This window comes from Thalassophryne amazonica, chromosome 2, assembly GCF_902500255.1.
Source record: "Thalassophryne amazonica chromosome 2, fThaAma1.1, whole genome shotgun sequence".
Lineage (NCBI taxonomy): Eukaryota > Metazoa > Chordata > Actinopteri > Batrachoidiformes > Batrachoididae > Thalassophryne > Thalassophryne amazonica.
In genome coordinates this window covers 93,042,802-93,060,013 of record NC_047104.1, presented here as the reverse complement: position 1 = coordinate 93,060,013, position 17,212 = coordinate 93,042,802, and the positions used below count along the sequence as shown (strand labels likewise).

General features: G+C 40.1%; 1 protein-coding gene across 2 annotated transcripts in view; it reads left to right on the top strand.

The window, feature by feature from the left end:
- Positions 1-17,212, top strand: part of LOC117527193 (furin-1-like) — a 272,765-nt gene that overhangs the window by 245,773 nt on the left and 9,780 nt on the right. For both annotated transcript variants that reach the window (XM_034189406.1, XM_034189413.1), the window contains exons 10-14: positions 10,237-10,337; positions 11,183-11,286; positions 11,642-11,759; positions 16,502-16,681; positions 16,770-16,894. In XM_034189406.1, coding sequence (XP_034045297.1) covers positions 10,237-10,337; positions 11,183-11,286; positions 11,642-11,759; positions 16,502-16,681; positions 16,770-16,894 — 628 coding nt within the window. The remainder of the gene's footprint in view (positions 1-10,236; positions 10,338-11,182; positions 11,287-11,641; positions 11,760-16,501; positions 16,682-16,769; positions 16,895-17,212) is intronic.

Genomic DNA, 17,212 nt, shown 5'->3' with positions numbered 1-17,212 from the left:
TACTGAATCTACTGGTACCTTGTTTCCCATGTAACAATAAGAAATATACTCAAAACCTGAATTAATCTTTTTAGTCACATAGCACTACTATTATTCTGAACACTACTGTAGGTCAACTCGGAGGCGGTAAATTCAGATTCTCAGATGAGTAACAAAACATCTAAATCCTTGTTCAGTGTAATTTTATGGTAAAAACCAAAGACAACATGTGGAAAAAGCTTCTTCTTTTTTTTATTCTTCAAGAATATGTAAAAACATCATGGCGTGGCAGGGACACTTATAGTATTCTGAGTGCTGTGCGAGGAAGATGCAAGAAATTAAACATGTTTCATTTTTTTCGGCATAGTGCACTGGACGGAGAAAGTATGCAGTTTTTAAGCAAGTCAACATAACACTTCACTTTGGTTCGTTTTTCCACCTCCTCCAGTCTGTTGATTGTGGCACGATAAAAGAGTCCCTTAAGTCCTGCTCACGGACGATCGCCAGCAGGAGGACATGTCCATGTCCAAGTCGGACTGATCGCCACTGGGAGGACATGTCGATGGTCCACTTTTCACTTCTCATGGCGGGTCGTGCGTGGCGCCAGAAGCAGCTCTGATTTGCTTCACTTTGCTTCGTTTTTCTACCTCCTCCAGTCTGTCATGATTGTGACGTTAATAAAGTCCATCAACTTCTCTTTACGGACAGATAGCTAGCGGGAGGACATTTCCACGTCCAGGTTAACTGTCTCATTCATGTGACGTGTGGGCAGTTGCTGGCGGCCGCGCACGCGCGCACAAACGGACCATCTCGTGCATAATTAACGACTCAAACATTGGTCAAAAGTGAATGCAATAACACTGGTTTTCCTGCTTTTACTCAGGGACAAGTGTCACAACTCTGTGGATCATAGCTGTTCTCGCAGAATGTCCGCTGCTGCTGATGTCTTAAGATAAGCTGTGATTTCCGCTGCTTTTTTCCCCCTCTGCTCTCTCTTTTTCCCTCTCTCCCTCCATGCTATGTGAGTCCGTTCATGTATGGTTTAGAAAACAAGAGTGCATTCTCCCGTGCATCGTGAGTCCATTCCGTTTAGAGAACAGAGCACATTCTCTCTCTCTCTCAAGCACAGCGATGTGTTCTGCACAGCTGGCAGGAGTGAACTGAAAGAAAAAGAGTTGAATTGGTTTTAATAGCGGCAAGGGCTACACGCGACGGTGCGCATACATTAAAAGCAAGCATACACAGCTGCAAGCAAATCTACGAACGATACGAACACGGAAATAACACAGTTTGCGCGCATTTCGGGTGTACATAAATGCAACACAATGACGTGATACACAGCTCTACGTTTGCGCCGGTGTGAAAAGGGCTTTAGTACAAATTGGGGTGAATCACAGCAGAATAGCTCATATGAGCAAACCACGAAAACATTGAGCCGATGGGCAGGCGTGAACGATCCCGCTGCAACACCATCGCGGTTTTGTGCACGCGATGGTGTTATGCACATCAGACAGACATGGCATTCAGATTTCCTGCTGCGTGTCCACGTGAACTGACTGTCCGTTTCAGCTGGGGCAGCCTGTCGATGTGCGCGCTCTCCAGCCCGTCACAAAAGCAATATATGTTTTTATGTATTTCCACGAGAGTACAGCAAGCACACATGGAAGTGTCCATCAAAACAGAGTCTGTGTTCTGCAGCTGTGATGTCCAGGACCACAGATGTCAACAGCTCACGCCCCCTCTCCGATCAGCACACTGATCCTGACACTCTCTCTGTGATCAGATGAGAGGCGCCTCGGGGGGTGTGAACCATACACATGCCATGTGTTGGGGGGGCGGGGGGAGTGTGCGAAACACATGCACACATGTTGTGGGGGAGCCGACACTCTGGCACGCCACATGTGTACTCGCCAATTTCACAGTCGTGGGGGCACTTAGACAAATTTCACTGCCAGCTCAAAAGTGATTGTCTGCTGACTGTTTTCGTGCTAACAGCGCGAATGGCCACACATTTTCTAAGTGGCAAGCAAGCGGTGTTAGATGTTCATGCGTGTCACCTGGATTTGGCCAACACCTGCCATGAGAGGGATCGAATGGGCTCTCACAACTCACACTCTGTCTTTTAGCCGCTGGTGTGCGCAGATAGTTGTAGCAACAGGTGTACGAGGCGTTGGAGGCAGCTCTGATATTACATGTATTGCATATGATTCCTGCTTCATGTGCATTTCGGTTACATTCGTACTATGTGTGAAGGGGCCCTAAAGGAGTTACAGTCTTTTCTGGCAAAGCACTGGAGAAACTGTGTATAGTGCAACTTTTGTCTGTTGCAACAAGAGTTGCAGCTTCATGGTCATCCAAAAAAAGAGGTCAAATCAAACAAAGGCTCAAGTGTCCCATGTGCCACGTCATCATGAAGCTGCAACACTTGATGCAACAAACAAAAGCTGCACAGTCCCCCAGTTTCTCCAGTCACAGCTGCATCAGTGTGGGTATGTTGGTGGCTTCCCTCACTAGTCTCCCATTACATTTTCAATGGATATAGCATATAGCCGATGCAGTGTTTAAACATGGGTACAGCACTAACCCACTTTCTTCTTTATTAAAAAATATGCATATTCAGAGAAACAGATACAATAGTAATATACGTGTGTTGTGGGATGTAAACTAACATCTGGTTATGGCAACATGGCAAACTAGTGAGTATAGTTGATGATAAAATGACAAGCTGAAAGTGTGGCAGTCTCTTGCCATTCCTGTTCTACAACCTCAATTCCAATGAAGTTGGGACGTTGTGTAAAATGTAAATAAAAACAGAATGCATTGATTTGCAAATCCTCTTCAACCTATATTCAGTTGAATACACCGCAAAGACAAGATATTTAATGTTCAAACTGATAAACTTTGTGTTTGTGCAAATATTTGCTCAGAAATGGATGCCTGCAACACATTTCAAAAAAGCTGAGACAGTGGTATGTTTACCACTGTGTTACATCACCATGCCTTCTAACAACACTCAATAAGCATTTGGGAACTGAGGACACTAATTGTTGAAGCTTTGTAGGTGGAATTCTTTCCCATTCTTGCTTGATATATGGCTTCAGTTGTTCAACAGTCCGGGGTCTCCGTTGTCATATTTTGTGCTTCATAATGTGCCACACATTTTCAATGGGTGACAGGTCTGGACTGCAGGCAGGCCAGTCTAGTACCTGCACTCTTTTACAACGAAGACACGCTGTTGTAACACGTGCAGAATGTGGCTTGGCATTGTCTTGCTGAAATAAGCAGGGACGTCCCTGAAAAAGACATTGCTTAGATGGCAGGATGTGTAGCTCCAAAACCTGGATGTACCTTTCAGCATTGGTGCCATCACAGATGTGTAAGTTGCCCATGCCATGGGCACTAACACACCCCCACACTATCACAGATGCTGGTAACAATCTGGATGGTCTTTTTCCCCTTTTGTCTGGAGGACACGACGTCCATGATTTCCAAAAACAATCTGAAATGTGGACTCATCAGACGACAGCACACTTTTCCACTTTGCGTCTGTCCATTTCAGATGAGCTCAGGCCCAGAGAAGGTGGCGGCATTTCTGGATGCTGTTGATGTATGGCTTTCGCTTTACATGGTAGCGTTTTAACTTGCACTTGTAGATGTAGCGACAAACTGTGTTTAACTGACATTGGTTTTCTGAAGTGTTCTTGAGCCCACGCGGTAAGATCCTTTACACAATGATGTCAGTTTTTAATGCAGTGCCGCCTGAGGGATCGAAGGTACGGGCATTCATTGTTGGTTTTCGGCCTTGCCACTTACGTGTAGAAAGTTCTGGAGATTCTCTGAATCTTATGATTATATTATGGACTGTAGATGAGCGAATTACTAAATTCCTTGCAATTGAACGTTGAGAAACATTGTTCTTAAACTGTTGGACTATTTTTTCACGCAGTTGTTCAAAGTAAAGTAAAGTGGTGATCCTCACCCCATCTTTGCTTGTGTATGGCTGAGACTTTTGCGGATGCTCCTTTTATACCCAGTCATGACACTCACAATTAGTGTCCTCAGTTCCCAAACACTTATTGAGTGTTGTTAGAAGGAAAGGTGATGTAACACAGTGGTAAACATATTACTGTCCCAGCTTTTTTGAAATGTGTTGCAGGCATCCATTTCAAAATGAGCAAATACTTGCACAAAAACAATAAAGTTTATCAGTTTGAACATTAAATGTCTTGTCTTTGTGGTGTATTCAATTGAATATAGGTTGAAGAGGATTTGCAAATCATTGTATTCTGTTTTTATTTACATTTCACACAAAATCCCAAATTCATTGGAATTGGGGTTGTAAAACCTCTCACACAAGCACACATTATCTACCATGCAGTCTGACTGGCACACCAACTGGACAGACATCTCCCTGACATGCTCCTAGTCCCTTAATGCTTCAGTGCTGTACTCATTAAATTGTCCTGTCACTCATGTGCTGGGGAATGAAACACAGAGACTTTAGGACCTCCTGGGTTATGCAGTGGAGAGTTTCTCACTGGCTGTAGGGTCTTTTTTTTTACCGTTATTACCCTTTTACAAGACTTTGTTCCCACCATTTCGAGTAAGAGGATGTGGGAAGTTCACCAAGTGAATTTAAAAGATCCCAAAGCTTCCAGATTTCTCCTTTAAATGTTTATAAAGCTCCTATGTAGGTCAGCACTTTGCATGGACTATTAATAAATTGTAACTGCATTTTTACAATAATATTAAATTAACTGCATTGTTTGTTTTGCACATTTTCTCAAAATATCTGACAATAGGGAAAATTATCACAGTGAGACCCACAGAAAAAGATGCAGGAAAAAACACTAATTGGATTAACTCAGTTCAATTATGTTCAGAATTTCCATCAGATAAATAGACAGAGACTCAACTCAAGTGTGCGTGCGTGCGTGCGTGTGTGTGTGTGTCTTTTCAGTTACTTATTGGGTGAGTCTCATTTTGAAATCCCAAGATTAAATATCTTTCCCTCCCTTGATCAGTCGATTGCTCATTGCTCATCTATTATCACTGTTATAATCACTCACCATAGCAACGTGCAAATCAGTTGGCGTAGATCAGCTGTGTTTTGACAGGTGAATGACAGAAACATGAAGAGTGTCATCCACAACTACCACAAAAGACTCCAAGCTGTCATTGATGTTAAAGGGGGCAATACACAGTATTAAGAACTGAGTAAGGTAAACTTTTGATTCTGCCAGGGTACGTAAACCTATGTGCACAACTGTGTATGTGTGTGTGTGTGTGTATGTATGTGTGTGTATATATATATATATATATATATATACATACACACACACACACTCTATGGTGGCCATGAGCACATGCTTGTCCTATGCAGCAATACAATGAGAGAGATCATGAATAGATGAATACTAATGAGATGACTGCCTACAGTAGTAACTGCAGAATGCTATTCTGTCCTGATAACTCACATGTCTGTATTTGCATTTTTGAAGCTGCCTAATGGGGAGAGAAGTGGGGGATTATTATCAAAAATTCTATGCATCAGCTACAACAGCAATGAAGAAAAAAAAATAAATCTTTGCTCACACTGCCCCCACAACTAAACTGTAGTTTTAAGTAAGATTCAGCTGTTCTAGTACAGATTTACTGATCAACTGCAGGCTTTGATTTGACTGAACAGCTCCTAGCTGTGAATTCCTGCAAGAATATGAATGAAGAGCAATCATGATCACAGACTGCAACACCAATTTCTGGAAAATCAAAGACTGCAAAATCTTGATTAGCTGTATTCAAAATTTTAGGTGATTAATCAATTACCCTGTCCACAGAAAATGCATTAAAAACAACTAATAATTAAGGCCAAACAGAAATGACATGAATTTATGGGCGCCAGTTCATATTCAGTTTTATTGGTCCATTAAACTGCAGAAACTGTTGCTGCGTTGGTTTTATCATCCAATTCTTACTTTTTAAATAAAACAAAATAACACCAAGGTTAAAATAAAGCAAGATGAAGGATTTAAAATGTAAGAAGCATCTCTCACTTTGGTTAAATCTCTTATTGTACTGCCTGATCCTTTGGGGCACAAAGTGAGGAGATAACTGCGCGTCAGTCACACTGGTGGTCTCAGGCTGCCACCATGATCAATAAAGCAGTTCACAATAGTCCACTTCATAGCGTAGCTCTTGTGCTCTATAATTTCAAAGAACATTTTGGACAAGCAATCCTTATAAACTGAGTTCATTGATTTTTTGCCGAGTCCTGCCGGCCTCCTGGCTCTTCTAAATACTATCTATCCTCTCTGTCACTTTTATTCACATCTGCACCCCAGCAGCAATACAGTAATTCCACACACAGCATACCGTCACCAAAACCATTTCCATTCAAGCTTTCCATGATAAAATGCAAGCACCGAGGGAGGTTTTCCTTACCACTGGTCCCTACGGGCTTGCTCCAGGGGACACACAGTGGCTTGCAAAAATATTCAGCCCCTTGGTATTTCACAAATTTTAATTTGTTTATGGCATTTCAAATACAAAAGGTGAATCAGGCTCATCATTATAAAAATTTGTGAAAAAAATTTGTGAAATTACCTTCCATAGACTCAAACTGAAACTAAATCTCTTGATATAACTTGATATAAATTCATTAAAAATATAAAAGCCAAGATGATGGGTTACACAAGTAATCATCCCCTTTGGTATAACAGCTGTAAATAATCATTTTAATTGCCAGCTGAGTTCAGACAAGTCAGGGGATGGATACGTGAACATTTCTAAGTCACTGAATATGTCTTGGACTTTACACCAGTTATGAATAAATACAAACAGTATGGCACTCTATGGTAAATCTGTGTGGAGTAGACAGTTCTCAAAAACTGAGTGACTCTGCAAGAAGGAGAAGAGTGAGGAAAGCCACCAAGACACCCAGAAGAAGTTATAGACTTCTCTGGCTGTGATTGGAGAAACTGTGCATAGCGCAAAAGACACCCAGAAGAAGTTATAGACTTCTCTGGCTGTGATTGGAGAAACTGTGCATAGCGCAAGCTTTACATTTTGTATCACCTGTTGTACAGCTTCATGATGAAGTGGTACAGAGGAGGGTTTTATTAAAGAGAAGACCTGAAAGTTTCGCTACAATTTGCCAGAAGGTACATCTGAGATGCAAGCCCAGTTTTGAGGTTTTGGTGAAAGAAAATCCATACTGTTTATATTTCTACATAACTGATGTAAATAAAGTACAATACATATTCAGTGACTTAGAAATGTTCATGTATCGTCCCCTGACTTGTCTGAAGTCAACTGGCAATTAAACTGATTATTTACAGGTGTTATACCAAAGGGGATGATTACTTATGCAACCCATCATCTTGGCTTTTATATTTTTAATTAATTTATATGAAGTTGTAGAGATTTAGTTTCAGTTTGAGTCTAAGGAAGATAATTTTAGAAATTTTTATATTGATGAGGCCAATTTATGTTTTGTATTTGAAATGCCATAAGTAAATGAAAATTTGTGAAATACCAAGGGGCTGAATACTTTCACAAGCCACTGTGTGTGTGTGTGTGTGTGTGTGTGTGTGTGTGTGTGTGTGTGTGTGTGTGTGTGTGTGTGTGTGTGTGTGTGTGTGTGTGTGTGTGTGTGTGTGTGTGTGTGTGTGTGTGTGTGTGTGTGTGTGAGAGAGAGAGAGTTAGAAAAGTGATCAACAGTTTTCCATGTCACCAGAAGATGAGAGTACACACCTTAAGCAACAGTTAGATTTTTTTTTCTCGCCTAACTGCTTCAGTTCATTCAACCACAGCAGATCACCCATCTCCAATATGGAACTCCGATCCACTGTGATTTAGTACGTTTTACATCTGATATGCTTCTGAAGTATCTCCAAGTCTACAGTGAGAAAGAATGTAATGTGCATGTTTTTATGGTGGGAGGAAACTGGAGCATCCAGAGGAAAGTCATACAGACATGCAATGAAACATACAAACTCCTCACAGAGAGGAACATAAAAAGACAAAGAGTGGAGCTCATCAAATGGTTGACAAGCTGATTGTTCATTTCTACTTTTAGTTGTGCCAATAGTGTCTTCTAATCTATGCAGCAGCATCTGTGATTACACTTCAGTCGTATTTAGCCATCATTCACACTTTTTCATTGGCTGTCTTCAGAAAATTTATGGAGACGTACTTCATATAATCCTTGACTGCATGATGACCATTTGAATTATTTGTCCCACCACATGTTTCCATATGATTTTCCCTGTGCTCATAGCAGGACAGGAGAAAGGTACTGCATCGGCAAAAGTTAGCAGTGTAGCCGAGATAGCTGCACCTAGCATCACGACGAGCGATCTACTTCAAGCAATAGAGTCACTGAAATCCGAAATAAAAAAAGATAACGAAAACTTGAGGAAAGACATAGTCATACTGCAACATGATCTGGGCAGAAAACTCGATGGCATGAGACAAGATATGAAAGAGTTAACGGAAAGAGTGGATAATGCAGAGGAGCATGTGGGGCATGCAGAGGACATGATACTGGAGTTGACCGATGTGCTGGCTGAGTGCATCAAATGACAAAGAAACATTCAAAACAAAATTACTGACATAGAATCGAAATCCAGAAGAAATAACATACGCCTCTTTGGGATCGAGGAGGCAGAAGAAAACAAATTGATGATGCAGTTTGTGACGGAATTTCTAAAGCGTGAGTTGCCACTACCGGATAGACTGGACTTAAAGATCCAATGTGCGCACCGGGTCCCACAACAAGGACCTCGCCCTGGTGCACCCCCGAGACTGATCGTGGTCAATTTCCAAGAATTCAGTACAAAAGAATTGATTCTCAGAGAAGCGTGGAAAAAGGGGTGGATCCAGCGAAATGGGAGGACCATTTATTTTGATCACGACTATGCAACAGAGATCTCCCAAAAACGCAAAGAATATCAAGGGATTAAAAAAGCGCTGAAGGAAAAAGGTGTGCGCTTCCAAACACCATACATGAGCATGCAGATCCACTGGCAGGATGGCGTGAGGTATTACGGTAACGCGCGTGATGCGGGACTTGAGCTGCAGAATCGGGGATACAAGGTGGAGGTGCCAGCTAATTCAGGAGAGGATACAACGTCACGACTCCTCAGGTGCTTGGAGTGGCAGAGGAGCGCGTGACCTCGTGAGGAACACGTGCCAGCTGCTGCTTAAAGGGCTAAAGAAAAACTGAAGGAGTTTCTGAGAAATGAAGATGAGTCACAATTTTGTACCCCCCCTCTTTGTCCACACTTTTTACAACAGAAACATTACATGGCTTCTTTAATCCATATATAGGAGGAACGGCACTCAAAGACTGTACGAGTCAAAACGTTGGACTTTTATGGAAGAAGTAATTATGTTAATTTCCAAACCATATATAGGGCCCCTCCCACTGGGAGATAAATGCCCTAGACCTGCCAGCAGGGTCATGATGGGAAAGACAATTCTCCCACCGGATGAGAGTCCCAGGTATTCCAAGTATGTTAGTCTGTTCAATATAATTCTCTGTTCTTGTTCTTCTGTGGGGTCTATCTATTTTGTTATTTATTTTTTATTAACATGAGTGACATAGCAAAATTAAAAATTATGTCAGTGAATGTTAGGCCTGGGTAACCCAATTAAAAGGAGCAGATTATTGACAAAATTAAAAAGAGAAAATGCTCAAGTTATATTTATTCAAGAAACCCATATGGCAAAAGAGGAGCATGAAAAATTCAAAAAATTTGGTTACACTAATTCTTTTTACAGTTAGCATAAAAATAGCAGAAGAAGAGTGATAATCCTAATATCAAACAAAGTGCACTTTGAAATGCTGGAGGAATGCCGAGATAAAGAGGGCAGATTTGTAATTGTTAAAGGGAGGTTTGACAACACTACGGTGACCCTGATTAATGTGTATGCTCCAGAAGAAGATAAACTTTTTCAACTATTCCAATGTTATATCTTTGTAATAATCTGAAAAAGCACAAATAAAAAGTAAAAAAAAATAAAAAAAAAATGTGGAAAGCAGCTTTTCCTCTTAACACACCAGCAAACAAAATGCTGTCAGCTGTGAGGAAAGACGGGTTATTGGGTTTCACTGTATTTTGCAGCTTTTCCTCAGCTAATTCCAGCCTAAGATGGTTCTTCTTTGAACTGTGAAAGGAAACTCTTCAAATTTTCTATAACTATCAGAGCTTTTCAGTTGTCTGTAACTTTTTAATCTCACCTTTTTCCTTTCAGGTGACTACAGACCTGAGGTCTAAATGCACAGACTCGCACACGGGCACTTCTGCCTCGGCCCCTCTGGCTGCTGGGATCATTGCACTCGCCCTTGAAGCCAAGTAAGTGCTTGTCATCATTTTTCTCTGAAGCTCACCTAGCCTTGCAGTATTTCCCTTGTGCATATTTCATTGATTGTTCTTTTCCTGTGTAAATCCTTTTTTTTTTATTAAAGAAAATAGTGTTATTAAAAAATGTGCAGAATGTGTGAACAGGATTTTTAACACTTTTTCATGCCTGACTATCTCAAGCTTTAGTTGGGAGTGTACCATTCTTGTTTTGAAATCGGCATTAACTGCCCATGATCCATGTTCATGCATCTATTTTGGCTGATTAAACATTTTTATAAATTACTTTTTAACCTTTCTGTTTATGCATTTACATGGCAGCACAGTTTGACGTAACCACTAATCATTCCTAAGCGGTCATGCAGCACTAATGCATCAACCAACATGAACATCACAATGGCACTAAAAACAAACAAAAAAGAAGCGTAATTAGTTTTGTGAAAAACCACTGAGGTAATGAAATTAAGTGCAATTAGGAAGGAATTTGATGAGAAAGTATTTAGCACAGTTATTAAATGAACTGATCTTTTTTCCCCAACATACAAAACATTCTTTATTATTGAAATAAATTAATGTCAATAGCCTCTGTACATTAAGTCACAGCAGGACAACAAATGCCTGCCTTTTTTGTACCTGGTTCATTAAAATCCACATGCCTGCAGTCAAGACATTTACAAAATTGTATCTGTTATTTCATCATTTTATCTGTTTACTTGCAGGCTACAGTTTCAGGAAAAATTGGCAGTGTTGTGTTTAATCAGACTGTTCAACCTGCAGCGTACCGCTGAGTTTTACAAGGTCTGTTCCTTTTCATGTATATATATGTTTGTATTTTCCAGTAAAAATCTGACCTGGAGGGATATGCAGCACTTAGTTGTGCGAACATCCCGTCCTGCTCACCTGCTCGCCAATGACTGGAGAACCAATGGGGTTGGCCGTAGAGGTAGGACAGATTTGTATAAATAAATGGTAAATGGACTTAATTTATTTCGCGCTTTCCATCTGAAGCAGATGCTTTACAATGATGCCTCACATTCACTCACTCTCTCTCACACACACACACAGACACACACCCCGACTTAACTGTGCATCTGACGGGGAACTGAACTTAAGGATCCTCTGCTTACAAGCCCACCTTTTTAACCTCCAGACCATCACTTCCCCATAACACTAATTGTTTTGAGCATGAAGTACACAAATATTTCCTGAGTTTGTTGATTGCAGATGTGGCATTACATGTAAACAGAGATGTTCCAGGGGGCTTAACTGCCTTATCCTCCCTCTCTTGGTTTCTGCAGTGAGCCATTCTTATGGATATGGCCTACTGGATGCCAAGGCAATTGTTGAGCTGGCAAAGAAATGGACCAGCGTGGGCCAACAGCAAAAATGTGTGATCACCATGCTCAATGAGCCAAGGTTAGTAGATTTTATATGCTTTATTCAAATTAGTAAATTGTTGCATTTTAAGTCTCCAGAATAGAATGTATGTCTGCATACTATGATGATGCTTCTTGATCATTTATAATGAAAGGCTTCATCCATTCATGCCTACTCATTGATATTTTATTTTTGGCATAATGAGTCTTGTATTGAGCTACACAATGAGTTGGAACTGTATGAGAAAATGCAGTTAAACTGGATTGAACAGAACATAGCTGAACAGACGCCAGTCTGTGATTGAGCTATTATGCTCTACTCTTACGAAACGTTCTGTCTTCATCCTGTGCTTGGCTTTATCGTTTATATTTCTGTGCTGGTGCAGGTGTTCTGGTTGATGAAGGGTTTTTAAAGAAGAACAGTCATTGTTTCATTTGTAAGTTCTTTGTTAGAACTCTATGTTCCATGTAGCATTTTATGCCACTGTCCTCTATGTATCTGCTGTCCCATCATCTCTTCAATATACATTCATTGTAACTTTTGTCTTTGGTTATGAATGTTTTCCTGCTGCTTTGAGTTGTTCAGAACAGACAGTTCCAGCTTCAGGGAGGAGCAGTTTTGGCAGCTAGTGAAGTTGTTTTTCTAAGCGAGGTAGTGGACAGGTGGGTGTTCTCATTGAGCAGCTCCTTCTTTTACAGTTAACATGAGGAAAAGTAGTGATGTTACATCAGTTTGTATTTATGTATTTATTTGCGCAACATTGCTAGTAGCACACAAAAAATCATGAAAATGTGACATCAAAAGTAGGCTTGGGTATCAAACTGGTTCTTTTCAAGGATCGTTAAGAAATGATTCGATCCACCGACATCAATAGCCTTTTTGCTTAACGAGTCCCTTATTGGTCCTTCAGAGCGCCCGTTGTTTTTGAGGGTGTTTGTCGGGAAAATTATCATTTCTCTACGTTGATTGTACACCTGCTGCGGGGTCTGCAATCAACTGCTTCTGCAGCAGCTCTGCTTGAAGCTTGAAACAACGAAGCAGTGCCCCAGTCCGCTGCTTTGCTGGTTCTCTGCTTCGCTGAATTTCAGAAGCGGAACGTCTGCTTCTTAGCCCCTCTCAAAGCCATTTAAAAATGTCAATTGTGAGTCACTTTTGTGCAGATTAAAGTCACTAACTGTCTTGTCTTGTTACGGGAAAGAAAGGAAAGTCGTCCTCCATTCCGTGTGCACCACTCCAAACGCTGTGCCGCTCTCTGCCGAGTCCGGTCAGAATTAACTTCAAAGCAAATCATCGTTTCCAATCAAATGACATCTCTCTCCAACCGGTGTAATACAGACAACAAACCAAAACGGGGTTTTTTTCTCCCAAAATGAGACGTCCTGTGTTCTTTATGAATTACATCCTGACGTGCAGAGCAGCCGCCTGAGCTCAGCTCAGAGGCTTTGGAGTTACATTTGTCTCATTAATGTCTGAAAGGAATTGCTTTTGACAAAAACTACATATTTTGTTTATTTCTATTTATGTCCAGAAATCAAGGATCCAATGACCAATTTCATATTTATTTACTTTAAGACCCAATAAAATGCTGTTCACATAGAAAACCTGTAAGGCCTACTTTTAGTACACAGAAAATTCACAAGAGGTATTGATAAGGGGATCAATAAGGAATCAGATCGATAAGCAGAATCGATAATGGCATCAATATCGATAAAATGTTATCAATACCAACCCCTAATCAAAAGACACATTTTGATGTTTATTATCTGTGCTAAGGAGGCTATCTTTTTGCCTCAGATGGAAAGTGACAAACCTTTTTTTTAATGTATTTTGTGCTTATTAGTTGTTATAAGAGGAAGAACCCAGTGAGTATTTGGGATGATCCACAGTGGATCCAGAAATTAATATTTTTGCTTAATGCTGGGACCTGTGTTGGAGTTCCTCTACCATTTTATTTTAGTAAAAACTAATCAGACTTTGTTCTAATAAGCATGACACACTGTCTCCCTCTATGCCTCTCTTGTGCTCTGCTAATTTCTTTAATTTTTATTTCATTTAAGCCAAATCAAGATAGTAGATCCAACAACATGAGAGAAGCCAAATGAAATGACTAGATCACAGCATCAGCAGACTGCTGATTTTTGGAAATGGGTTGTGGTCTTATGAGTTCTGCTGTATAAAGACGGGTCTGTGATGAACATTATTCCAGTGATTTACTTGAAATCTATCAGTGGGGATTTTCTGTTCTTCATATTGGAGCCACATTTTGTTGATGTATATAGTATCTGCAAAGAAAACCTTTCCCTGTGCGCAGGTGTCTCACCATGTATCCAGGCATTGCTGCTGTTTAAAAATGCAGGAGATATTACTGTACTCATTATGGGTGTACAGTGTATGTCAGGTAACTGCCTAAAGGCTTGGAAATTGCTTTACCGAAGCTTTGACTATTCGTTATTAGGACTTCAGTATGTTGGTGCATGTTTTAATTTCACACGTTGGCAGTTGACGCCGATCACATGAATTAACATCCCTGCATGTGAGGTAACAGAAAGCCAAGTTAACCTTTCTGCTATCAACTTTGGAACACTGAAGAAGAATAAACCTCTGTGTACCGGTTATTCACAATAAAGAACTAGAGCGCAAACTTTCACCAACACTAGTTTCCAATTCCACAGACTTTAACCTTGGAAAAAAATTTCAAGGTTAAAGTCCTGTTAGAAGTGGCTTTTCATAAGCTAAAGTATAATACAAACTATAGATCAAAAGAACTTTTCAATTTTAAAATCAAATAGCCGGTAAATCCGCAATACGGAGCAGATGTGGATCAGACTTTGTCAGGCGATAGTGAGTGCCAGTCTGCACTTCACTATCAAATATGAGAGTGATTGGGGCATGTTTGATTAAGATATAATGTTAAATATGCATCAAATGGGGTTTTCAATGTAAAATTTAAATGGTCGCAAAATCTGTAATCTGTAATACCTATCTGTTTTGACAGAGTTATGAATTTTAAAAAATTTGTTCAATATTAAAGATAGGGATTTTTCCAATTTTCCAAGATTTTTCCTGACTTTGACCTATGACCTTGAAAATTGGATCAGTTCTTGCCTATCAGGATATGAATCTTCAGTTTAAAAAAATTCATAACGATATATGAAAAATTGTGGACTCCAGGCTGTTCACAAACAAACAGACAGGGACAAAAACATAACCTAAAAAACAAAATAACAAAACTGTTAATTGCATAACTCAGTTCAATAAAAACGTTGACAGCAGTACAATACGAGTTGGAAAGTTGAAAGCTCAGAGAATCTTAAATTCTTCTGATTTGAGTGCTTAAAGCTATTTTGAATTAGATTAGATTAGCCTTTACTGTCTCCCTTAGGAGAAGTTTATCTTTGACAGTGTAGGGGAAGGGAAAAAAATGCACACACACGCAAAGCAAGAAAACCTTTCTCAGGTTTCTCCAATCAAATGGTTGTGGTTCATATTACTGTCAGAATTCTGAGAGTTCAGTTTGGGCTTTTAATTTGTTGAACCTCACCTGATCAGAGTTGGCTCAGTAAATTAACTTTTTTTCCTCCACCATTCAGTTTTGAAACAATTACTGTCGTTTTAGTCTCAGTTTTGTATGCCACGAAAACAGAAGTTTGAGAGTATATAGGAATCCTGCCTGTCCACGAGTCTTGGAAATACAACTCCTCTTAAACCGACTGGTCGATTTCAGTGAAAGTTTACACAGTGGTAGCACGCCATATGAAGATGTGCATTAAGAAAAATAGCTGTGGTATGACATCTTCAAGGGTAACTAATTGGACTTTTGTTGGTCTTGTCATATTAACTGCATGTATAAACGGACATGTTAATTCAGGTGTTTGTCCCAAAAGATTTACTACCACTGATGTATAACATATGCAAACAACTAGTACAGTGTCGTATTGTTCAGTGATTATGGGACTACTGTTTATTTTAGGTTTTAACTGTCAGTATTTGTCTTTTTGTGTGTGTGGGGAAAAACAGATGCTTGTCTCAGATGCTGCCACATATATTACATCTGCTCCTCCTTAATTCACAGATGTCTGTGCGATGGCAAACATAAATCATTTCCAGCCATTTGTATACATTTCTGTTCTATCCTCATTTTCTGACTCTGCATAGAAACGGCCTAAATGCACATTTCAAAGCTGAAATTTTGAGGCATACCAACCTTTTCTTTACCTGATGACAAAGGTCAGCACCAGACTCGTGATGATGAGCACAGATTTGTAATCACCTAATAAGGGGCGGTATTACATGACATTACTCCCAAATGAAGGTACTACAAAGGTCAGTGAAAATTTTATGTACTGTTTTAGTGCATCATGAAAGAGTTCTGAGTCTTAACCTGGAGGAACAGCATGACATTTTAATGATCACGCCATATCTCCTCACTAAAGCCTTGCGCCTTGCTCCCGCTCAGAGTCGTTATGAATGCATGTAATCTCCTAAGCGGATTTAGGAGGAGTAGAAAGAGATGGGTGCTTTACTTCCACAGAGGACACTGGTGCCACAGGTTGCGAGACACTAATCCTGTTCAAGGCCGCAAACCCCTTCACCCTTTGTTGGCTCGCACCCTGAGCTGCAACAAAATGATAAATTTACTTACAAAATTGTAAATTTACTTACTTATCTGGAACGTACATTTGCTAAAGCCAAACTGCTAAGAATCCTGTTATGGTTTTGCACCACAAATGTACACAATACTATATCATATGGTCTCTCTTTCCCCCTCCTTTGTGTGACAGGAACATTGGCAGCCATTTATTGATCAATAAGACTGTGGACTCCTGCACGGGGTCGGACAGCCACATCACCTCATTAGAGCATGTCCAGGCCCGCCTCACCTTGTCCTATAACCGCAGAGGAAACTTACAAATCCATCTTATTAGCCCCACTGGTACTCACTCAACTCTGCTCCATGCAAGGTACACACACACACACACACACACACACATACATACATACATATGTAAAAACAAACAGTTTGCATTGTTTGTTGTTGCTTCATTTTAGACCTCATGACTACTCATCAGAGGGTTTTAATGACTGGGCCTTCATGACCACCCACTCCTGGGATGAGAACCCGACTGGGGCGTGGACTTTGATTATCGAGAATGTCGCCGGTGCCAGTGATTATGGTAAAAACCTTACTGTGATCAGTGCTGTCTGTGGTTTGTTGGATGTTCCTGTTTACTGTTATGCTATGTTCAAATTGGACAACATTCAGTTTTGTACGTGATGTGACTTAGTGTAAAAAGAAAGTCTATGTAACATCATCGATTTTTTTTTTTTTTTTTTTTTTTCTCCTTCCAGTGGGCTAAAACTATTTTCATTTGTAAAATGAAACACAGAACAGAAGCAAATCTTCACAATTAAAAATCCAGAAAAGTAAATGTGTTTTGCTTGGGTTCAGATCACTTTTACCAAAAGAACCGTGGTTGTAGAAGTGCTTCTCT